Source organism: Peromyscus leucopus, chromosome 6 (assembly GCF_004664715.2).
Source record: "Peromyscus leucopus breed LL Stock chromosome 6, UCI_PerLeu_2.1, whole genome shotgun sequence".
Taxonomy (NCBI): domain Eukaryota; kingdom Metazoa; phylum Chordata; class Mammalia; order Rodentia; family Cricetidae; genus Peromyscus; species Peromyscus leucopus.
The window spans coordinates 131,673,559-131,699,658 of NC_051068.1; the positions used below are offsets into that span (position 1 = coordinate 131,673,559).

Genomic DNA, 26,100 nt, shown 5'->3' on the forward strand with positions numbered 1-26,100 from the left:
ATAAAAATGACATGCCTATTATATTATGTATATATATATATATATATATATATATATATATATATATATATATATATATATATGTAGCAGATTCCAGTTACATATAGCTACTCAAACATTTAGAATATGGCCAATCAACTAGAAAGTGAACTTTTAATTTTATTTATAAATTTAAATTTAAAGAACTACATGTAATTGCTATACCTTATTAGACAGTGTTTAAAAATATCATCCCAGTTGCTAAATTTTTTGTTTGACTGTTTTTTGTTTTGTTTTGTTTAAAAAAAAAATGGGTCTCATATGTAGCTGTGGCTGGCTTGGAACTCACCATGTAGACCAGGCTAGCTTAAACTCATTGAGATCTGCCTGCCTCTGCCTCCCAAGTGCTGGGACTAAAGGTGTATGGCTAAATAAATTCTTAGACAAATCTGATCTACATTGCTGGGCAATACAGGATTTGCAGATTCAATGCAAAAGGGATCAAAGACACCAGGGTCTAAAAGTTCAGTTCTAGTAGGTGGATGACACTGGACTGCACTTTTAGGCTTACCTAACCTTAGTTTGCCCTTCTATATAAAGAGGATAGGAAGCTACTGTCTATGTCCATCTCTTGTCTCCACATGCTCATAATACATATACCCACACCCATATCGCCCCACTCCCCCAAAAAAGCTCTTCACTCAAGTTTTGGACCCTGTAACATCAAATTCATGAATAGTTAGTCTGCTTTCTTAATACAGCATCACTTAGAAAAGTATAACCAAATTACTACTACAGAAGTTGACCATTTTATCATATATAAAATGAACTAATCTGCTTTGTTTAGCCTCAAAATGGTAAGGTAATTTATAAAGTTTAACACCTCCAGATAAATACTAAGCTCCACATCAGAAAGCAGCTGTGATAGTAAGTTAAAAATATTAGAGAATTCGCTTTCAGAAGACTGGGCCTACCTTACTTCCTCGAGAAACAGGCAGTCGCAGTACTGAATCATTGCCCACATCTCCCATAAGGAAGTTTGTGAGGCTGTCCAGAGAGGTTAAGAAAAGCATGGAAATATAAAGACAAGTTATTACATGTCTCGTCTCTTACTTTCAATTTACATCTAGAATAAATTGCTTTAAGAAACACCTAGGAATCTCATCACACAAACCAGACATAGCCCCTTGCAAACGGAGGCTGCTCCTAAGAGTTCTACAGATACTTGCAAGTACAGTCAGTAAAGTAACACAGAAGGTAGCTCTTGTCAAGTTGTGATACTACTTAGTATTTTATGTTTCATATTTCCCACAAATTTATAGACTATATATTCTTATTAAGACATTCAGGTGCACTAACTTAAGTGGTAGTCTTTACTTACATATTTCCAAAGGTAAATGCCAAGGTTTCAATGGAGGAAAACACTTCTTGAAATAGATAGTTTTTGTTTTCTTCATTAACTTCTGTAAAGTTCACAGCTATAAGCAAAGATCAGTTGCAGTAAGTGGTGGAAGAAAGTAGGTTTAACACTAGATTTATACCAAGTCATTTCCTCGTTTAATCACTATTACTTCAAAACGCATTAGAAGGTTCAGAAACTTAAAGTCTAATACAAAATGGGCAGATTTCCTTATTAAGGAAATCATGCAAAAGCATCAGCTTGCATAGAAGTAGCTGGAACTGCAGCCCATTAATGTGTGCATTACACAATCCAACACATCTAAACAGTGACTGTGAAATTAATCAGTCTTGGAGTCACAGAGTTCATACTGTCCCTGGCCGCTTTATGGAGCATTCTGTGTTACTTTCTTCCCACTACTCTGGCATTTTAAAAAACAACTAAAGATGCTGGCCTACTGAAGTGACTAAGAAGTACAAACTTAATATAAACTATAAACAACTGGAGACATAGATACATTTTGCATACCATGGAAAGTATGACACAGCATCACATTTAAAAAACCAGTACCTTAGAGAAGTTAAAATCCTATTTATACATAGCTTTATTTCCTGTCAACAGGCTCTTGGGTTCTGAGGTACATTTAACTAACAGGTACATTTAACTAACAGAGCTGGTTTTGTTTATAGTAGGCATATTCTGACATTTTGCATGTTGTTAATGAATATTATGAAATACAACTTGAAAAGGTCCTTATTTTAGCTTCTTTCTGTGTACAAGTATTAAAAACCATGACACAATTTATCAAGGTAAAATCTGAAGGTGGAATGGGCTTTTTTTTTTTTTTAATTTAAGTAAGCCATGTTACTCTGTAAGAAGCAGCTGGTCCCTGCACTGCCCCTCCTGCACGCTCTGCTTACAAGACAGGGGAGGAAGCTAGGAAGCTACCCTCTGCATTACAAGTCGTTTTAAATCTTTGCTGGAGTTTGAAAAATAGCTCTATTACCAAAGATTCAGATTTCATAGGTTTATTATTTCATAATAATAATTTATTACTTCAGAAGTTTATTGAAATATGCAAATTAGGTTAGAAAGCAAGAACTCCTGAAATTACAACCAGAAGAATTATTGTATAGATACTCCTTTGTAGACTACAGGGTAGGGACACTCAGGTCCCTACCTTTCAAATTTTTCTAAATATCCCTTAGAAAAAAAGAAAAACTTAAGAATCAGTCAGTGCAAATAATAAGAATGTTTCTAGATTTTTGCCCTGGTCAAGTTGGAGAAACAGACTCCACTTTTGCCTAAAATAACTAAAAAAACAAAACAAAATCCTGTACAAAACTGAAGAAGAAACCATTTTAAAGACATCAGATTATTAGGCAACAAAAGGCAGTCATCTTTTTGTTGTTTTTTTAAGACAGGATTTGGGTTTCTCTGTGTAGCCTGGCTGTCCTTGAACTCGCTCTTTAGACTAGCTGGCCTTGAGCTCAGAGATCTGCCCGCCTCCGCCTTTCTAGCACTGGGATTAAAGGCATACGCCAATATACCCAGCTAATAGGCAGTAATTTTTGACAGACAAGAAACTAACCATGATAAGCTTACAATTGCCTCAGTTTACTGCCTCATACTACACTACGTAGATTTCCAAAGGACATGTCCAGAGGTATTTTTTAAAATGTTATAATCTGAAGGATCAGTTAAGCAGGAGGACATAACAATTTTATAAATTTATGTACATATTTATAAATGTATAGAGCTGCAAAATTCATAAAGCAAAAACTGACAGAACCACAATGAAAAATGGACACATTCTCAGTGAAAGACATCTTAATACTTCTCTCAATAAGTGACAGGAAATATAAAATAAGGAAGGATCCAGAATACTGAATGATATTCATCAACCAACTTGACATGACAGACATTTTTGTACGACTCTACCCAGGAGCAAAATGTACAAAACACAAGTTCTTATCAAGTGGATGCTTAGGAACACAGCCATATTATGAGCCATAAAACACCTCTCAATAAATATAATCGTTCAAATTATCCAAAATATACTCTCTGACTACATCGAATCAGATTAGAAGAAAAAAATTTCTGAAAAATTATTGAACACTTGGCAATTAAATAGCGTCTGTCTACATAACCCATGGATCAAATACAAAAAGGAATTAGAGTTACTTTGAACAGAGTGGAAATGAATACACAGAACAGCGGAATCTGTCTGTCAAGGAGAAGAGGACAGGCAGAGAGGAGAATCCCAACAGGACTGTCCATGCAGCTGCATTTACTAAGCAGTAGCATTAACACAGGAGCAGCTTGCTGTATGTCCATTCAACCACAACAAAACCACTTTAATTTTTCACTGGAGAGTACTTTATAACACTATCCCAATTTTCATAATTATTCTTCCTTTCCTATAGGTATCTTTTCATGACATTAAATACAATTGGGAGATAGAAATAATTATTATAATGACTGTAAAAGTAATGAAAAGGTAATTATTTTGATACATCTTTCTTGTATTCCTCCCTATTCGAACAAGGTTTCAGTCATCCAATGAGAATTCCAATGACTGCCTTCCCCTCCCCTTCAAAGCAGCTCTGTATTTCTATATGCCTTATTCTTGCTGCTCCTGCTCCATTTCAAAAAAGTTATTCCTTCTCATTCTCTAGCTCAGAACCCCGTACCAACATTATTTTTTCAGTCAATGTTTGGTCGAGTTCAGTCAACACTCTGCTGAAGGAAGTCACAGACCACACAGAGCTCTCTAGCTCTCATTGCTGACTCCTAAGTAAGAAGACAGGTTCTGCAAACAATCCACTTAGGCCAAGTCTTCGCTCTTTCTCTTACAATACATGAAACACTAACATCTCAGTCCCAGTATCCTCATTTATAAAGTGGGATGAATTGTAACTTCAGAAGTTGCCGTGGGAACTAAATGACCTTGGAAGAGCACACTCAAACAGCACTATCCACTTTCCATAGTGAAAACTGAAAGCGTCTTTACTTAGTCTTCAGCCTCCTACTTATCTTCACTTTCAGCTGTTTTACACTTACTCTGCATACAACCTTGGACAAACCTCTCAGGACACTTCAGCCTCCTTATCTGCTGAGGGAGAGCTCATCTGACAGGTTTATTAATCTCAGAATTGGGCTGATTATGTGAGGTCATCCATGTAAAGAGTTTAACAACCTAAATAACATTAACTATAATTACTAATTATTACAAAACTAACCACTTCCTTCTATCATGAAATATTCTACTCTCTTAAAAGTTATTTGTTGCCGGGCGGTGGTGGCGCACGCCTTTAATCCCAGCACTCGGGAGGCAGAGGCAGGCGGATCTCTGTGAGTTCAAGGCCAGCCTGGGCTACCAAGTGAGTTCCAGGAAAGGCGCAAAGCTACACAGAGAAACCCTGTCTCGAAAAAACCAAAAACCAAAAAAAAAAAAAAAAAAAAAAAAAAAAAAGTTATTTGTTAAAATACATGGAAGAGTCAAGCTTTGGGGTTTCAGACAAGGGTTCAAGTCTGACCTTGACCACTTCCAGTACTGAAAGATAATCTAAATTGACTTTCTTTACATCAAAGCAGCACATCAAGGACAGAATGAGAAACAGACAATAAGCCTGGAATTCAGTAGATATGTGCCCCTACCTCAGTTCTGTGCCCATCAGCAGACAGTCTTACCTCCCACAGATCGTATCTTGGGCTGCTCCCTCTACATCTTACTAGCCCCAGAGAACTTATCATTTCTATACTACCGAGGAACCATTTCTCTAGGTGCTATAGGCCAACATTTACAATAGTTTCTTTCACACGATTCTTCTACTTTCCTCTTGCTTTTTCCTATACATTGCTTAGCTCAGAGTTTTGTTTCTAAAATGTTTCCTTTCTTCTCATTCCCACTACTAGCTTCATTTAAAAGAATACATTTTGCCTCTCTGAGATTCAGATTTAAATTTAATAAGTGATACCATAAAAGCTTTAGGAAAAAAGACCTAGAGAATGGTGAAACGTCAGAGTAAGGAAGGCCATTCTAATAACTAACACTCACTATTTTGTCTCGAAAAAACAAAACAAAATAAAATAAAATAAAACTATTAAAAAAGACTGATGCTTTAAAATGCAAAAATAAATAAAAAGATAAAGCACAGAACGAGTAAAGTTATAACCTGTAGTAAATAGCTAATGTTAGAAATACAAAATTTCTGTAAGTTGTTCATATTTAAAAAATATCAAACACCAAGAGAAAAACAGGACACAGACCAATTTAAATAAAAGGATGTACAAATGACTCTTGGAACATACTCAATTACACTCAAAATGGAGAAAATACAGATCAAACCTACACCAACATATCAGTTTCACTACAAGCCCAGGTAATGAATATTGATTACTAGCACTGCTGGCGAGGCAGGGGAATCAGCTCCTTTCACATTAGCAGAGGGCAGGGCCTGAAGACATCTGGCAGTACCCCAAACTACAAGCACACAAGCTCTCTCAATACACGGACTAGGAATTTGCAGGGCTTCAGATAGAAGCAGCAGAAGGAAACAATGTTAACATCTACAGGAATGAGCTGGTTAAATTACAGCCTGTCAGCATTATATATAACCATATAGCTTTGAAAAAAATTAAATAAAAACCAAAGAACTGAGAAACACCTTCTGTGCAGACGAATGAGCAAGCAGAAGAATACTATCATTTGTATAGCAAAGAGGTTAAAAAGGAGAACTGTACACGTTTGCTTGTTTATGTGGTAATGTATCTCTGGGAAGATTCAAAAGAAATTAGTGACAGTCATGATCTATCTCGGGACTAGAATGAATGGCTAAGGTCGGAAAAAGCAATACCCTCTAAGCCACCTGCATTTTGATTGTATGAATGAACTACATGTTGAAAAATTGGGTTTATAGAACAGAAAGATGAGGCTTCAAAAATGTGTGTGTAATTAAGGTTTTTCTTTTTCTGTTTGCCAATTTTTGAATACAGGGCAATATAGAGATGAAAAACACAAAAACATTCTTTTCATTTATATTATCAATAAAACTGACCTAAACAGTTGAAAATACTAAGTACATCATAAATTACTGACGTCCGAAGACGTCTTTATCTGCTTCAAAAATAGGCTGTATCTCTCTTACCATATTGCAAATATTTTGTCAACTGCACTTCCTGCTTGGAAACAGAAAGAGACACAGGAACTACAAATCACTGCCAGAATGAATGGGAGAAAGCTAAGAATTGTTCTTTTTAAAGTTATTACAAGGCAAATTCCATGTTTACAGTAAAAAAAAAAAAGGCCACAGGAAAGATTCTGTTTTAGAACTAGATACACTGTGTGAATTCAAACCTGTAGCAACACAGACAGTTTACACAGTCCTCAGTTACTCTGTGTACAGTCTACACAGCCCTCAGTTACTCTGTGTACAGTCTACACAGCCCTCAGTTATTCTGTGTACAGTCTACACAGCCCTCAGTTACTCTGTGTACAGTCTACACAGCCCTCAGTTACTCTGTGTATAGTCTACACAGCCCTCAGTTACTCTGTGTACAGTCTACACAGCCCTCAGTTATTCTGTGTACAGTCTACACAGCCCTCAGTTACTCTGTGTACAGTCTACACAGCCCTCAGTTACTCTGTGTACAGTCTACACAGCCCTCAGTTATTCTGTGTACAGTCTACACAGCCCTCAGTTATTCTGTGTACAGTCTACACAGCCCTCAGTTACTCTGTGTACAGTCTACACAGCCCTCAGTTACTCTGTGTACAGTCTACACAGCCCTCAGTTACTCTGTGTACAGTCTACACAGCCCTCAGTTATTCTGTGTACAGTCTACACAGCCCTCAGTTACTCTGTGTACAGTCTACACAATCCTCAGTTACTCTGTGTACAGTCTACACAGCCCTCAGTTACTCTGTGTACAGTCTACACAGCCCTCAGTTATTCTGTGTACAGTCTACACAGCCCTCAGTTACTCTGTGTACAGTCTACACAGCCCTCAGTTACTCTGTATACAGTCTACAAAGCCCTCAGTTATTCTGTGTACAGTCTACACAGCCCTCAGTTTTCTGTGTTATGTTTTGTTTTTTAAAATTTGAATAGTCTGGCAATTTTTGAAAACTCATTTGACAGTTAATGCTCAGGTCACTGGGGTTTTTTAAAATGTAACTAGTGAGCTAAGACTGGATGATGATCTAGGTGATTCCTACATTCCTACACCTTTCTGATCCTATCACACAATAGTTTTTCTTGAAGTTTCTCCCCAAATGGAGAAAATAGGAATGTACATTTATAGGGCTCCCCTGCACCAAAGATGGAAATATCAACACATTTAGACTTCTTGGTTCCTACAATCAGAGAAATGGTTTCTACCTATTCCTTGCCTTCTAAATTACTATTAATTAAACTAAATTACTATTAAATAAATTCTGATCTAACCTCGATTTTGCAGGTAACTCAGTATTTGTGGAGGGCCTCAAAAACAAAAACAAAAAACCCTTTCAACATTCTCTGGTTTCACTGGAATCTTACAGAAACAGAGTTTGTTACCAACAAATGAATTTTAGTTTCCTCTTTCCAATTTCATCCACAGGAAAATAGTGGCAATAATTCTGAGTATAAGACAGCCATCTTGGGAAATACTATTCAAAAGACTTCTACATTAAGAGCAGCATTCTCTTCAGGTCTGTTTCTGGAATGTGGACACCAGCCACATGCTGGTGCACTCCTTCCCCAGGACATCCTGACTACGCACAATAGCCACTAACAACAATTGAACTAAGTCCCTATTTCCAAGCATGGAAATTTTACTATCTATAGACACAAATTTCCATATCTAAGTAAAGTTAAATGGCACTTGTCAACAATCTACTTGAAAACAAATTTGGTTACTAAGCACATTTTAAAAGGCACAAAACAAGCTACCCCTGTTTTCCACTTCAAGTATCTACAGCACTTTTCCCCCCCAGCACTTCAAATAGAAAAAAGGAAACCATGCAAACAGGAAAAGTCTTAAGTCAGAAAAGGTGTGTGTGTGTGTGTGTGTGTGTGTGTTGGGGCGGGGGGAGACAGAGTACATTTTTATTGAAAGGTTTTATTTCCTTTCTGCCTTCTCCCTCGACACTGCCTTCTTGCCTTTTCTGTACAGGAGCATATTCAGCATCCTCAGGTTCTTCACCCAGGAGTTCTCCCACAGGACCCTCCGCAGCCTCACCCTTGCCAGCACAGTAGCTGTTTGTGCCCACACCTCCTCTGTCCAACTGCTGGACCGGGAGCCTCTCCTTCTGGTGAGTCTTTCCTTCACTAGCACAGGCGGGTGGCCTGCTGTGCCTGGGGTGCCTCGGACTGTCCACACACCACTTTTACAGTGCATTACTGGAAGTCGTGCTGCCGGGTCACTGGCAGTTAGTTCACTCCGATGAGCACTTCTTAAAGCCTGCACCTCTGAACCTTCATCTTTCCTGCTGCCTGGCAGCCCTTCCTCCAGTCTGTCCATGTTCTCTGACCCTGGTTTCCTGTCAGCCTTCATCTGCCCTTACAACATCTTCTTCATCTTCAAACACCTCCTGACAAATGCCTGGCATCCTACCAGCTACCATGGCCCACCTCAAGCTCACATCTGCAATTTTATCTAGTCCATTATTTCTCACAATTTCCTAATCTAGCTAATACTCCCTCCACTCAGCCTTTCTTATATATTGTAGTCCAGAATAATTTCAGCAATTTCAAGTGGCTGTCATTACAAAGGCCAATGTCCTAATTCTCAATTCTGTTTTAGTATTATATATCTCCTCACATATCTGATTAAAACTGTAATTTCCTTTTCACATACTAAACAGTCTTGCTGCTCTCCATCTGAAGTCACTACAAATGACCATTTTCTAACACTACTGTCTTCACTTAGCAAAGGGTCTGTAGATAGTAATAAACAACCTTAAAAGGGGGTAAACTCATTGACAAAAATGAAGTTTCAAACATTGGTTGTTTGGTAGAAGTATGAGTTTTTACCATGCCTATTAGTTTTTACTTTTAAGAAATCTTTAGGTGTGAATTGGTAAGAATATTTATATGTCAAAATATGTAAAATTCTTTACTCAGACAAATCCTACAACGCCATAAGGGTGGACATACAGTCAGCGTGGATCCTCTTTGTCCTCAGAGCCCACCCTTAGGACATCTTCCTTACCTTTTACTTTTGCAGTAAGCATTTCTGCAGCATTATGAAGATCTACAGAATTGAGGTTCTGATGCTTATTCATTATGGATTTTAAAACACGGAGAAGTTCATCCAGACGTATATGAATGACTTCTTTAAAACAGTCTTTGAAAGGAAAACAAAACAATTAAAAATTAATTTACATTGCAAAGTTCAAAAAATCCAAGCTAGAGAAGACATGAAGATACTTCTGGTAAAGCACTGGCTCCATACTTCAGCCACTACACATTCAGTTTCATTTTTAACTGCTGTAATTACACCATTCTTAGCACTTTCAGAAACCAGGACCAGAGATACTGGTGCAAACCTTCATCCAAGCACTTGGGAGGTGGAGGCAAAAGATAAATAGGAGTTCAAGGTCATCCTCAGCTAAATAGCGAGTCTGAAGTCAGCAGGAGTTACATACTACCCTGTTCAAAAACCGGGCATTGGTAGTGCAAGCCTTTAATCTCAGCACTTCGGAGGCAGGAAGATCTGAGTTCAAGGCCAGCCTGGTCTACGGAGTGAGTTCTGTGACAGCCAGGGCTACACAGAGAAACCCTGTCACAAATGACAAACAAAATACCAAAACCAACAAAACTAGGGCCAGTGGGATGGATCAGTGGGTAGAGGTGTTTGCTCTGAGAGCCTGGCAACCTGAACTCAACCTCTAGTACCTACATAAAGGTAGAAAGAGAGAATCGACTCCCCAAAGTTGTCCTCAGACCTCCAAATGTGTTCTGTGGCATAGGCACCCACACAAATGCATGCATGCACACACAACAACAACAACAACAACAATAATAATATGAAGACAAGGAAGAAACAATAAAAAAGGATTTCAAAGGCTACCACAGTGTTGCCAATTTAATATTACGTCTTCATTTTTCCTAGTCTAAACATACTCTTCAGACTTCTGGAGGCAACTAAATAGGACCATTCATTCCTACCTTATGTCTTTAATATATATAGTAACAAACTCAAAATCCCTAAAAAGTCTGATATATTAACCAATTTTTTTTAAAAAGTTAAGTTTCCACATTAGAATTGGTTCTCTACATTAATTATGGTATATGTGTTAGAAGCATCATTTGATCTGTACATTTAAAAACTGGGATATAATTTACTTATAAGATTTACAGGTCTTTAGTGAAGTTTTTGCTTTTCACAAAAGTTAAATTAGTAGTTAATGATGAAAATTGGGCGAACATTAAAAGAAATCTAGACTTCTACATACTCTTACAAAAGCTTCAGCAGGTCCAGTATTCTTACCAGCGTTCTTTCTGGGCCCACAACTTAACCAAGGGCCACTTCTGGTCAGAATATACAGATCTGTGAGGTTGTAACCATGTAACTTCTCATCCAAACCAAAATGCTTTTTAGAGTAAAAAGAGAAGGTGCTGTCCACAATCACACTAACATAACTTATTTTTGGATCACCATCCCAAGTGAACCTGAATGTGTACTCACACTGCCTTTAAAACTGTGAAATAATGCTCAAAAGTTTGAAAACACAAACATCTTAAATATTATATTGATAGAATTTTTCCTTCTATAATCTTGCATAGCACTAATGCTCAGTAATGTTTAGTATTTATCAGCAAGTGCTTAGTATAGATTAGGCATGCTTAAAAATATTTAAGGGATGCTGGGTGTAGTGGTGTACACCTTTGATCCCAGCACTCAGGAGACAGAAGCAGGCATGTCTCTGAGTTCAAGGCCAGCCTGGGCTACAGAGTGAGTTCTAAAGCAGCGAGGATTACACAGAGAAGCCCTGTCTTGAAACGACCCCTGCTCTAAAAATATATTTAAAGGAAATACTGTCTCAAAATATTTAATATTGTCTCATTGAATGTTCCACAGTCTTATTAGGTAGACAATTAAAAAACAAACAAACCATTATATAGATGAGAATACTGAAGCACACTAAATTTATCAGGTTATTAAACTGTAGAGCCCAAATTTGAACCCAGAGTATATAGTTCCAGAATTCATGCTCTTACTGTTACACCACCACTATTGAAAGAGCTTTTAAACAACAAAAACTGGAAAGTCAGTTATCTCATCATTATGTAAATATTCTCAGAAATAATGAAAGATAATAACCATAAAGAAAAACTATCTTCAGGATAAAAAAACAAAAAATATTCTCCCATACTCACCAAATATTGCCCTTACTCACAGTACTATCAAGAAAGAAATGTGAGGATGAGGGACCTATCTGTTAAGAAGTGGTCCCAGAGTGGCACTTCTGGGAGCGGGCATAGACTTTAGGAGGAAGTGCCAGGGAAGGCAACTGTGAGAGCCCATACCTTTCTCTCTCCTCTGGAGCTTGTGATGTGATGGTGTGAGCAATTTTTCTTTAGCACACACTCTCATCATCACGTGCTGCCTATCACATGCCAAAGCCTTGGGAGCCGTTTGTGCACTGTGAGTCAAACCCACGATTCTCTAAGAGTTACCTGCAGTATATTCCCTACTAGAGGGCTTTTTGTTTTAATTCTGCAGCACATCCCAGTAACTACCAGCATAAATCGTTTACCAACTTGAAACTCTTTTATTTTAACACAAGATGCCCTTACAGATACTGAAGTTGTTCCAAATTAACATTCTGAAAGGTAGTAAATGAGTTACTTAAAATAACTTCCAGTCCCTATAATTTAATACATCTAAAAGTGCCTATAAATCAATAGAAATGAATATAAAGAAAAGGCTAATCATGAAGATTCATATTAGGACATTAGCATATCCTGATATACTTCACCAGAAACTTCACAAATTAGCAAGCCCTCAACTATCTGTACCATGAACTGTTCAAGGAAAGTTTCACTTACACCAAACTTCCTTCCCTCTTTTAATAAGGCTACCTCAAATTCTTTTTATGAAGTAAAAGTCTCCTATCCTACTATGCAACTGGCAACTTTTCAAAACGTCCAAGGAGCTTAAACAGTTCCTTTATGCAACACTAATTATCTCCTCTCCAAAAAAAGAAAGAAGCCCAAACAAACAAAAGAAGAGTGGCAAGATCGCCTGAAGCAAAAGTGTGAGAGGACTGCCGTATGTGGTAGAAACCTCTGGACTTAAGACTAAAAAATCCAAGCCCAGGCGCCACTTCTTTGAAATGAAACGCTGGGCTTATTGGACTAGTATTCATCATCAGTAAAAGAGAGCTGATACCAGTGTCTCCCTCTACCTACCTCACAAGGTTGCCAGGAAGATCCACCAATAAACATGAAACTGCCTTTTGTCTTAATGCATACAAATCAGATCCTTACTAGGAAACCCAAAATCCATTCAAATACAATGCCTTTGAAAACAGACATGCTTCACAGAGAATTATTTAGTAACAAATATATGTATAGCCTGGTCCCACAATATTTTGGCTAATAAAAAAGAAACAGTAGCTGGGCGGTGGTGGCGCACGCCTTTAATTCTAGCACTCGGGAGGCAGAGCCAGGTGAATTTCTGTGAGTTCGAGGCTAGCCTGGTCTACAAAGTGAGTTCCAGGACAGGCTCCAAAGCTACACAGAGAAACCCTGTCTCGAAAAACCAATAAATAAATAAATGAATGAATGAATGAATGAATGTTTTACTTTGCTGTCGGTTCCCAAGCCTACATGGGATCTAGCTGTGAGAATGATGCTTTTCAAAATCAGACCTGAGGCAGTGGAAAGATGGCTCAGCGCTTAAAGTAAACAGTAAAGCTTGAATTCCCTTCTACTGTAAAAAATCAACATTAGTAAATAACTTAGAAATCAAAGAATCGGAATCTATTGCACTAAAGTACTTCTGAACCTGTCAACTTACATTTACTGTCATACAGAACAACCTTGAATGTAGTCACATTATAAATGTGATGCCTGCCCTTCGGTTTAGGCTACAAAGGAATTACAGATGCAAACATAAGAAGTTTAACTGCTCCAAGACCAGTTTCCTAGAACAGCCATGATGTGTGTTTACCCCTTTAACGTGACAAACCGAACTTTAATTTGTTGTCTCACCCATCTCTGCCGTTTATTTCCTACTACATTAAAGTAATTAGTGAAAACAGACCAGCCAGCTCTACTTTTTGGTTCTCAGGCACTGACACAATACCAGTGTTTATATTGCAAACACTTCATGGAAATGCTTGAGTAAATACATGAAAAAAATCATGGTGTTTTCCTTGATTAAAAAAAGAAAAACTGACCAATTCTTTAAAAAAAAAAAAAAGGTTTTGTTAATTCAGCTTGACCTCTGTAGGGAACAAAGCAAAAACAACAAAGGAAAAAAGCAGTCAGAAGTTATCAGGAACAAACTTCAACTTTGTGCTGTAATGACTACGGATACAGGACAACTGAACCCTGAGGAACAGCAGCTTTCTTCAACTAGCTACCTGGGAACAAGTGGTTCTACCTCTTAACAAGTACAGATAACCAGCAAGAAGCATAGTGAGGACTGTGGCAGGGATCCAACTACAGTCTGCAGCTCTTTTACTGCAATAGCATCTTGCTATATATGTTACCTTGAATTTGCCATCCTCCTGCCTCAGCCTCCCAAGTCCTGGGATTACAGGCACGTACCACACATCCAAGCTCTGAATCTTTATGATAAACTGCCATGTGGTTAAAGAGGTTATAGACTAATAATAGCTATTCTGCAATACATGATTTAGCAGGCTTTAACTTCCACTAAATATATAAGTTGTTACTATAAATGCTGTTAAATTCAATAAATTCCTTCTAGGCAAGTGTAGAAGACCAAAATAGCAAAAGAGCTGATACCAGTATACTAAATGGGCTACTTATATTCCACTCCTCATTTCTTAGAGATTTACTCTATGTTTTAGTCACTAAGCCACAGCCAATTAACATTCGCTTTAACTTCTCTTAGTGATACGGATTTGAAACCACGTCTAAAGATAGTTACTTCTAGGAGACAGATACAGAGCAGCAAGGGTAGCAACTTAATGTTTCCAGTATCTTACAAATTTGGCTGACTGTGAGGTTGCCATTAGCTACTGATGGTAAAAATTTACAGTCTGAGAAAGATCTTACACATCCTCCTTATATATCACATGGGGGAAAAAAGTCTGGGTTAACCTACAAGTTAGGATATCAACTGACACTGTGAGTTCATGCAGAATGTATCACAACAGACTGTGCTATTTAACATATTAACGCTTTATTTAACACCTGCTAGTCAATAAAATTTGCTTTAGAAACTTAATGTTACCTCTTCTGACTATGGCCCTGTCAAATCTAGAACCTAGGATTTGTTATAAGTCACACTTTAAGAGTTGTGTTTTTACAAAATAAAATTTGGTTTTAAGTTTGTTTTGGTTTGGTTTTTTGAGACAGAATTTCTCTGTATAGACCCAGCTGCCCTGGAACTCACTCTGTAGACCAGGATGGCCTCAAACTCATAGAGATCTGTCTGCCTCTGCCTCCCAAGTGCCACCACTGCCTGGCTAACTTAAAATTTTAATTAACTTTATACTTTTATTTATGTGAGTGTTTTGCCTGTATGTACATCTGTGCACCACTAGTGTGCTTGATGCTTTTAGAAGTCTGTATTGGATCCTCTGGAATCAGAGTTAGAGATGGTTGAGAGCTACCATGTGGGTGCTGGGAATTGAACCCAGGTCCTCTGAAAGAACAGCCAGTGCTCTTAACCACTGGGCCATCTCTCTAGCCTCCAAGTTTTTGTTGTTGTTGTTTTGACAATTTAACTAGTTTATCTGACCCTCATAAAGTCAGTTGTTGGTTTTTTGGTTTCTTTTGTTTTTCTGAGACAGGGTTTCTCTATGAAGCCCTGACTGTCCTCAAACTCAGAGATCTGCCTGCCTCTGCATCTCTAGTGCTAAAATTAAAGGTATGCACCACCATGCCTGACTTCATAATAAACATATATCTTCAATCCCGGTCTATTTAAAAAATAAAAAAGGAAAGGTGTGGAGAGGCTAGGGAGAAAGGGGAGTGTGTATACTTGTAATCTCTAGTGCTAAGAGGCTCAGGCAGGAGGCACTAGTTCAAGTGACCACTTAGTCAACCTGAGCGTCACACTAAGTCCCTGTCTCAGACCACACAGCACAGCACAACCGAGAACAAAGCACCATAATCACCATGGTAAACGCTCATTAAAATCCACTAAAAATCAGATTATATAAACAAAAGCAAAGTTATAAGAACAATCACAACTTGTTTTTCCCACAGAGATATTTTATATCATTCTGCACTTTCAAACATTGTATTTTGCAGTATTCCTTCTATGTAATTAAAAAGTCTCAAAATTTTAAAATTCCTAGATTTTGTAAGCATACTTTAAAATTACAGCCTAAAAAGCTGGAGAGATGGCTTGGCAGGTAGGAGTGTTTGCTGCTCTCTGCAGAGGACTTGGGCTTGGTCCCCAGCACCCACATCAGGTAGCTCATAACATCTATGACTCCAGGCTCCAGGAGCATCCTACCTTTTCTGGCCTATGTGAGCACTTACTACATGTGGTATACACATAGGCAAAACAACTTATAAACACAAAATAAATCTTTTCTAAAAAGTACTGCATAAACTAGAAGAACATCTGTGAATCTGTTTTTTTGGAAAGCAGAATAGATTACTCCCACAGACCTGGGTGGGGGTTGAGGGGACATAAACCTGAAATAGGACTTATATACATATATGTTAATCTACAATTAAACATATAAATCTACATAATTAAATGCAAAGTACATGTACATAATAAGTGAGTACCTTCAGCCTTTTAATATAAGATGCACAATTTATCCCTATAATTATTCATAATGTACCTTAATGACACTAGATAGAAATCTCAAACTTAAAATTCCACACCTGCTACTTGCGTAAGACTACAGGGGAGCCTCACCTTGGAGATAAGCAGTGGAAGGAAAATCAAACTCTATCATATAACTTAAGCAAAGTACAGGTTCGGTCCTCAGGTCTTTCACTTTACGGAGTTATTTGTAAATTTAGGGTCAGCTAGAGCATGTGCAGGAGATGAGAGACAGGGAGGCAGAGGAGGGGGAGGAGAGGAGGAGGGAGGGAGGGAGAGAACACTGGAGTGAAACTGCATATCTCCTATCTGTGAGGAACACGGAGGTCTTTGATAACAACTTATTTCTTCCAATTAGTTCTTCAACTAAAAGGATCATCATAGTTCTACTCAGGAGATCAATGAACATTTGTTATAAAACTCACAATAAAAATCTGAGTCTTGGGGAAAGAGGGGGATAACTCTGTTAAATGCATCACAAAACTTGAAGATAAATAAATATGGAACCATGTTCAGCTTCAGTCTTTCTCCATCACTCTACAGGCATTCATACACATCCGTTCCTGTGTGGGTGCTGTGTGTGGAGGCCTCTAGTTGACTGACCCCAGGTAGCTTCTCTGAGCTCTCTCCACTTTGAGGGTATCTTACCAGTCATGGTAGTCCAGCCAGCCAGTTTGTCCCTAGCGTCCTGTCTTTCCACCAGTGCTGGAACTACTGGTGGCTACTGATCTGCTTGGCTTCTACATAGGTTCTGAGCATCCAAACTCTTACTGTATTTGTGAGGCAAGTACTTTATCCTATGAACCACTTTACTAGATGCTGCTTTTTCATTAAAAAACAAAAATGTGATAGTACTGACAATCTATTAAGTACTTTCTTACTAAAAGAATAATGTTCATACCAATATTTAAATTAAATTTCACTGAATAAATCTACTTCCTCATGTACCTTTTTTGGGTTTTGTTTCGAGACAGGGTTTCTCTGTGTAGCCCTGGCTGTTCTGGAACTCACTCTGTAGACCAGGCTGACCTCGAACTCAGAGATCTGTCGACCTCTGCCTCCTGAGTGCTGGGATCAAAGGTGTGTGTCACCACCACCTGGCTTACATGAACCGTTTTATCTCAAAGAGTAGTAGTTCCTTCTGTATCTTATAACCACCTTTTTCTTCTTACTAAGGACTGGTGAGACTTTTCTTGGTCTCTAGATTGTCTACTCACATACTGAAACTCAAATTCTTAGATAAAAAGTGATAGAGCTTGTTTTAAAAATACGATTTTAAATCTGTGATACAATGGAAAACTATATAAGATGTAGATTTGAAAGAATATACATTTCCTAAGAAAGATAAACACCAATAGAAATTCTAATACAATTCATTTATATTAACAAAAACTTAGTTAACTGGAAACATTAAATTATACCCTACCATAAGCTGAGGTAAATAATATATTACCTAAGATATCATTTTAGATAACCTACCAGTAATAGACTATGCATTAAAATCAACCAGTAATAGACTACACAACAAAAAGATACAAATGACAACTTAAAAAGTAACCTAGTTAAAAATAAGGCTTTATTATGAAGCCATACTTCTTCGAGTAAGTGGAAAATGTCATTTTGTTGAGATGTGTTGTGGGAAAGTAATGTGGTTGGGGTATCTTTCCAGCTTTACCACCAGCAATTCAGTCATCCACAGTCAGACTTGAAGATCAAGCTATCAGAATAAACAGGACTATGAGCAATTTCTTTAATAATATTTACACAATCTCAAAGAATACTACATGATGGCAAATGTTAAGTACTAAAATTTTGAACCTTTCATTTCAGTCCAATTCTTTTGGAAACTTTAAGTTGAAAATGACAGTTAAGTCAGAAAGAAAACAAACATAAGATGTGGTTTTAGAAAACAAGTGCTTTAGTTATATGCTCAAACATAATTATTGAAATCTGATGTCTATGCAGGCCCAAGAGGGTCATCTATATTTTCACTCTCTCTGTCTGGAGATGCCACTGTGAACTGCTATTTATCACTAAAGAAGAGGATAGTCTGGACCATTAACTGCCACTGACACCAAATGTGTATATTAAAGTAGCACTAACAGTTAAAAGAGTTTCTCCAATCAAGCCAGTGATATACAGTTCTTTGCTTCAGAAGAATGAAGCCTCATGTTTCGTTATCCATTCTAATTAGGTAAGAAAATAAATTCTGTGCTTTATTTCTAGAAGATTATAGATATCAAAATATAATTAAGTTTATTATTAAGAAAAAAATTCCTTAAAGTCAGCTTGGATTAAATTTTGGCAAAAATATGAAGAACAAATTTAGACAAAAGTATCAGCAATGTAAACTACAAATGTAGTCTGCTATCACAGATCAGTAAATGTTAGCAGAAGTGTTAAAACTGGAATGTTCTCAGGTCAGCTAATGTAAAACATATTCAACTGCTTGAAATTCAAAACTAGTTTTTCTTTTGTGCTCTTGTTCCCTCACACTTAACAAGGCTTTTATTATGTATTGTACTGTTATCTGATTACAAAAAGGTTTACATTGTAAGCATTTAACATGGTGGGGAGAGTCATAAAATTAGTAATGAAGAATGCCCTGTTCTCTCAATTTTATACATATTTATCCATGACTAGGCTGGCACTCGAGTTTTACAAAGTAGCCCATAAGAATACTGAGAAAACAGTGGACAAACCTGAAAGAATAGCTTCTTTCAAATATAGTAACATATGGGAGAACTTCCTGATATCATTCACCAGCTCCTTGATGTATTCCGGATCAAAAATGGAGTTGGAACTTACGGACTTGAGCCCCATTTCAGAAGTTGTAATAGCAGCAGAGAGTTGGCCTGGTGCCCAAACACGTTTTTTCTTTGCCTTTTTCTGTTTGTGAGCAATCATCCTCTCATTTAACAGTCAGAAAAACTGAAATCCTTCAGGGGACAAAAAACAAAAGAGAGGGGAAAATACTGTATCAGCCAAGAAACATCATACCAGGTTTCACCAACAGCCCGCAACCCACCTCAGCAGCATTCTAGTTTTAGAAAACACTGAACTACTGATGACAGCATCTTCCACTAAATGTCTACAATTCTGACAACTCTCTATGATCAGCAAACCCTCGGATATGCAAGCTACCTTTCTTTTCATTTCACAATGCAAGGAACCTGAGGTCTAGAGGCTAAAATGCATATATACTCTCAACTGATAACTGAAATTAAAACCTGGATAAGCTCTAATGTAAAAATTTGTGCTCATAATTACTTGGCTTTAATTCTTTTTAAAGTAATTTATTTATTCTTATTTTACATGCATTATTGTTTTGCCTGCATGTGTGTGTCTGTGTGAGGGTACCAGATCCCCTGGAGTTGGAGTTACAGACAGTTGTAGGCTGTCATGTGGGTGCTGAGAATTGAACCCGGGGCCTCTCGAAGAGCAGACGTGTTCTTAACTGCTGAACCATCTCTCTGGCCTCTGGCTTTAATTCTTAAGATACAGATTTTTTTCTTTTTTTAATTGTAAAAATACTTTCAAAGCGTCACCTAGTAGAAGGTCATATTTTCCCTTTAGAGAATTGTCTTCAAAACTAAAGATGAAATATATTTTGAGAGCAATGTTTCCCAAATCGTCATCTCCCGCTTACTACATGACCTCAGGAGCAGTTAAATCATTTCTTCACTGTACTCTGCTCATTTATGGAGAACATACTAACCACACCTGCTCCAGAGATTACTGTCAGAGTCAGATGGGAGAATGATACAGACATGTCCAGTCAGCACATTGGCTCCATTAATGTCAATTTCCAAGAATGCATGTACATGCACATGTATCCAGCTTATCAAAACTTGTCAAGATTATTTGTTGAAAGAAGCTCAAAGAATGTCCAGTAATCTCACATACCATATTATGAGAGCTTGCTTTTATTTTATTTATTTATTTGTTTGTTTGTTTGTAATTTTAGGATGATATAGTAAAAGGGAAATATTTGGTATAAGAAAAAACTTATACCAAATATGTAATTCCAGATGTGTAATCTATACAATTAATTTACAGGCTCATATGAAGATTAAAAGAGATCACAAAATAAAAAGGGTTTTCTGTTAAGACATCTAATCCCAATCTACTGGAGCTCAAAGTTTTTGTCTTTTATCTTTATTTAATTGTTCCAGAATTGAAAGTCCGAATTTTGGTGATAGCTCTTGAAATCATAAAGGAAACAACAGATGAGGGCCAGGTGAGAGGAGGCCTGGTGTGGTGTGCACACCTTTAATACCAGACTCCTGAGGCAGAGCAGCAAGACCTCTGCAAGTTCAAGGCTAGCCTTTTAGGACAGCCAGGACTATGTAGAGACCTGGTCTCATTAAAAAAAAAAAAAAGGAATTAAATTAGCTCAAACATCATAGGAAGTTTTCCAAATATGCTATGAGTATTTGGATACTTTCAGAATGATAGAACAACTGAGATCTCCATGTAATCAACAGAAGAAAGTTTCATGTCATAGTATCTGTTATATGTAAGATACATTGTTTATTCATACTACATCTGACATAATAGATTTTTGGTTTCCAATTACAATTCTCTAATTTATCCACTCTTACTTTTTTTTTTGGTTTTTCAAGACAGGGTTTCTTTGTGTAGCTTTGCGCCTTTCCTGGAACTCACTTGGTAGCCCAGGCTGGCCTTGAACTCACAGAGATCCGCCTGGCTCTGCCTCCCAAGTGCTGGGATTAAAGGCGTGCGCCACCACCGCCCGGCCCACTCTTACTTTTATTGCTACTACACTGATGAACTATCATTATTTCTTATTAAGCTATACTTATTTCCTAAGGATTTGTCTACTTCCATTTTGTGCCATGAACCTCTAAAATGTATGTCTCTTAGTATTCCTTCTTTGCTCAATACTTTTCAAAAGGGCAAAGGTAAATGCTATGGTCTATGAGGTTCCAAATGATAGCTGGCTCCCACCTGCCTCTGCAAAACCATCTGGACTCTCATTTTGTCACACACACCCTTTTCATTTTCAGACCATTTTTGTTTACTATAACCCACAGCATGAAGTAATTATGCTCCATGACTAGTATACACATTGAGTATGTCATTTTTGTGTATAGTGCATGTACAAATGCATCTGTTTCACAAACACAATTCTAAACGCCCATGTGACATATCTGTGTATTTTCTTATTCTATCCTATTTCATGTTTTACTTATTTTTATTATTATTTACTTTTGGTTATTTGTATGTGTGTATATGAGTCCAGACACCCACGGAGGCCAGAGAAGCTGGCCTGGATCCCCATGGAACAGGAATTATAGGCAGTTGCAAGCTGCCTGACAGGGCTACTGGAAACCAAACTTAGTTCTTCTACAAGAACAGCGTGTTCTCATAGGCCCTGAGCTATCTCTACTTCAGCCCCGGCTTCATTTTTTAGCTGAGGATCCTGTCTACCACATGATGTTTCATCTGCCTGGACATTCCTTCCTCCTTGGTTTACTTTCTCTGTCAGCTCAAAAATCACTGTCAGAAAGCTCACCACCACCACCACACCAGAGCAGAATCTAAGTAGTCCTGCAGTATCTGAAATCTTCACTTTGTACTTGCTATAGTTCAAATAGATGCCTTATCCCATGATTCCTTGCCAAGACTACAATCAAGACCATAACAATTTGCTAACTGAGAATTCTTTGCTTCCACCACAGTAAGCATATTAGGGATGGCCTACTTCAAACTATCTGCAAAATGAACGAATTAGCAAGAATAGTAATGAATAGGTTTATAAGTTTACTGTAATGATTTTATAGAAAACACAAAATTAACTAGATTTTAATATTTAAGGGAAAATCGCTTAAAATTCTATCCCTAAAATATTCTCAAAAAGAAGCATATGAAATTATATTAAGGTACAAAATTACATAAAACAAAAATCAAAGTTGTATTTCTTTTATTTAGTTTTGTTTTTCTCAGACAGGGTTTCTCTGTGTAGTCCTGGTTGTCTTGGAACTTGGAACTCTGTAGTAGATCAAGCTGACCTCGAACTCACAGAGATCTGCCTGCCTCTGCCTCCCGAGGAGTGCTGGGATTAAAGGTCTGTACCACCTTGCAGACCTGAAACTTTTACTTCTGCTACTACTTCTTCTGATTTTGTAACTAGGGTGCCTCATTACCTTTTAACAATTTTAAGATTCCTTTACTCAATGTCTTTGTCAATTTCAAATTATTTAAGCATATATTTTTTATACTTAAACTTGCTTTAAATCTCAAATTATTCACCAAACACCTTTTTGGGGAGCAGGATGCGTGTAATTTCCAAAATGAACCCAGGACAATTTTTGGTCATTAACATTAAATTATCCCTTTCAACTAACAAAAATGAATAAAATAATACTCAACTACCTTGTTTGGGCAGATCTTTTATGTATCACTGAGAAGGCTACTAATTAGTCTACCAAACTTTATCACCTTTGCAGTTTACATAATAAAGCCTTTCTGTTTATTTATGGCACCTTTAAATTTAGTAAACTGGACAATTAGTCAGTCACTGATAAGTCCCTGATAAAGACTTCAAGAATTAAAAGACCCGAACAAGTTTAAAAACAGAACAATTTGTGTCAAATTAGCAACTCAAAGTTGTAAACCCTCTGAAAAAGGCTTCTAACTTTTAGATAAGACTTAGAAAGTCTGTTAACACACAAACGAATGAACACAAATAGAGAAAAAGGGCTGAAATATGCATTATACTAAATGTACTAATTTTTAGAAAGTTTTTACAACTTTTCTTACATTTAAAACTTTAAAAGGGGCAACATTAACAACTGAAAAGATGTTTAAAATTAAAATCACACTTTCATAATTGAACTATGACACTGAGAAAGTCTGGACAATATGCACTTTGCAAGATCCTATACACTACTTTCCCATGCACCAAAATGAATATTCTCTGGTTAGTGGTAATATAAAGTATAGTTAATAACAGATTGCAACTGGTAATTTAATTAAATTAGATAGTAATGCATGGAAAGTACTTAGCACAGTGCCTGGCATGAAGACTCAGTAATTGGGAGCTATTATTACTAGAGTACTTGATTGTGGGAAATTGTTCTTAAGCATATTTAAGTAATAAACAAGCTGTGGCTTCATAAGTCTATATATTGTAAACAAGAAACATAGGACTGGAAACAATTCCAAAAGCTTAACTGATTTCATGGAAACCTAGTAAATGCTTCCAAGTGAAGTTTGAACTGTGCAAACAGACTGCTGAACGAAATACTTGTGAAACTAATTCTCATCTCTTCCAACTTCAAGTCATAAACATTAAAAATTGTATTATCTATGTCTTAAAGAATTTTATAGCAAGTAGAAAATGAATATACAAGAACTACTTTGTACACTCTAAACTCTAAATCGTTTGTGCATGACAAATATGGATTCAGAGCTCAGTGGAAAAGCGTTGCCTGGCAAGAGGCCCTGGATCCAACCAACCACTAGGAAAAAAAAATGTGCACGCAAATTTCCTAAACTCCCAAATGGTGACTTTTACAAGACTTCAGCAGTCCATGTCAATCAAAATCCCCTCACACTACATAATGTATATGATAGAAGCAGAGAGCTAACGGGAATGTAAAACTGCCCAAAATATCTATACTTCAGTTCTTACTACTTAAACTTTTAAAGTTGCATAAATTTCAGAAATCTGCTATTTCAGCATAAATTCTGAGTTTGTGAGAATCTATTCAAAGACACTGAAAAAAAAATCCACAGGAGTCAAGTCTAAAAGTTCTTTAATTATACTTTTTAAAAGCACTCTACAAAACGGAATGGGAACATGTCAGAAACAGCTTTTTCCTTAACAAACAATTTCTAAAGGAAGATATACAACACACATACATTTCATTCCTGTGCAGTTTGAACCGGCATGATAATTTTAAAAAAGTAAAGATTTTAAAAAGGGGGTTTTTGGGGGGGGGGGCGAGGAGAGGGAAAAAAGCTGCCCTGCCTCCCACGCCTCCAGAATGTTTAGCATTCCTGGCAGGGAAGGCTCACTTCTGACCAGCCAAAACTATCCAACGCCAACTATCCAACGCCAAAGAGCACGTTCCCCATCCCTGACTTAAACACAGAAAAAATACAGAAACGAAAAGGGGCAGTAAACACTGATAGCGACAGATAAAAGGACACAACAGACAAGCTACACAGTCGGAGTCGAAAGCCTTAACAGGTGACGTCCTGCTCTCTAAAAAGGTGTTTGGTGAATTATCTCTCAAGGGTAAAAAACTGATAAGCAGAGACTGTCATCAGCCACTAGAATTCTGCCTTCAAAGTCCTCAATCCTGAGCACGTCCCTCCTAAAACGTTTTAAAATTAAAACCATCTAACCTCCAAACATTTCCAAATCAGAATTAGAACACACCATGAGACTGAGGAGCGCTCAAAAAGAAAAGCCCCTCTAAACACAAAACAGATGAGAACAATACACAGGACGGAACTCCTAAAATACCTTGGAACTGAGCACCCAACTGGAGAGAGAAATGCAGGCGGGTTGGCGGGAGCAGACTGTGGCTCAAAGAGCATGGATTCTGGGGCAGGGGGCCTAGGTTTAAGCCTTGATACTGTCAATTACTACTTTGTTTGGACAGCTTTTAACCTCACCTTCCCTGTGTGAGAAATGAGTTGAAGGGTCATGGATCTATCCTGAGAACTAAAGGAGTTACAAGGTGTGAAGTTTCAGTACAGAGTAGGTAAACACGCGCTAACTGCGCGTCTTTACTGGGATCACCGCCGTCGGCTCACCCTGCAGGTCGGCGCTCACAGTCCGGTCCGAAGCTCATATTCAGACCCAGACTCGACAGCAACTCTCGGCAACCCCAACCCAGCAGCCTCTCTGAGAACCAGCACCACAGCCCTTACTCACCCCGGGGCTCCATCCTGTGTCCCCCGCGCCGTCTCCAGATGAACTCTCCCGGCCTTGCGGCGGCAGCCGCCTAGAGCTGAAACTCACTGCCTCCATCCCCCATGCCGGGCTAAGCCAGCACTGCAGCCAGGCGGCCGCAGCTGCGGCGCTCCGCCCTGGCCCCACCCTCGTCCCGCCTCAGCCCACCCCCTGGAGGCCAACCCATTGGCTCACACTCGCGGGGGCGGGGCCAGCACACACAGCAGGTAGAAGAGTCCAGGGTGTGAGAGTCTAACAGTGTTTGGCCTGACTGGGTCTTCACAGAGGAGCTGGTGCTTAGGGAAAGTCACCCGAGAGTGGATCTGGCTGATGGGAGTTCTTGGATGACGGATCTGTATTTCCTGGACCGCTTTCATCCTCCATTGCCAAACCCGGAGTGATAACAGCTGGAGAGGAAGGCTCCACACAGGTAACGCGTACCACAGCCTAGCCCAACACCCTTCCAAAAGAATGAACTACACTGCTCGGCGGTGGTGGCTCATGCCTTTAATCCCAGCATTTGGGAGGCAGAGTTCGAGACCAGCCTGGTTTACAGAGCGAGTTCCAGGACAACCAGGGCTGTTACACAGAGAAATCCTGTGTTACACAGAGAAATCTGTCTCAAAACAAACAAACAAACAAGACAAAAAACATCAACAGGGTCCCCAGAATATAAGGGCCTTTGAGGAAACCATGGGGAGGGTGTCTGTGAGAACAGTGAGAGAGAGAAATCATCACATGCGGGAGAAAAAGGATCCAGAGTAGTGTGAGGAGAGTTGGAAAGACACAGTGGGTGTAGACGTAAGACAACAAAAAC

General features: G+C 38.2%; 1 protein-coding gene across 7 annotated transcripts in view; it reads right to left on the minus strand.

Annotated features, from left to right (window-relative positions):
• Arhgap29 (Rho GTPase activating protein 29) overlaps window positions 1-26,100 on the minus strand; it is a 67,477-nt gene that overhangs the window by 29,492 nt on the left and 11,885 nt on the right. For 2 of the 7 annotated variants that reach the window (XM_028880071.1, XM_028880069.2), the window contains exons 2-5: window positions 19,054-19,290; window positions 9,575-9,709; window positions 1,361-1,457; window positions 954-1,026 (exon numbers count right to left, since the gene is read on the minus strand). In XM_028880071.1, the coding sequence (XP_028735904.1) occupies window positions 954-1,026; window positions 1,361-1,457; window positions 9,575-9,709; window positions 19,054-19,258 (510 nt within the window). In that variant the 5' untranslated portion in view covers window positions 19,259-19,290. Of the gene's footprint in view, window positions 1-953; window positions 1,027-1,360; window positions 1,458-9,574; window positions 9,710-19,053; window positions 19,291-25,265; window positions 25,408-26,100 lie in introns of those variants that run through there. The other 5 variants (XM_028880070.1, XM_028880068.2, XM_037207266.1 and 2 more) reach the window with 5 other exon arrangements.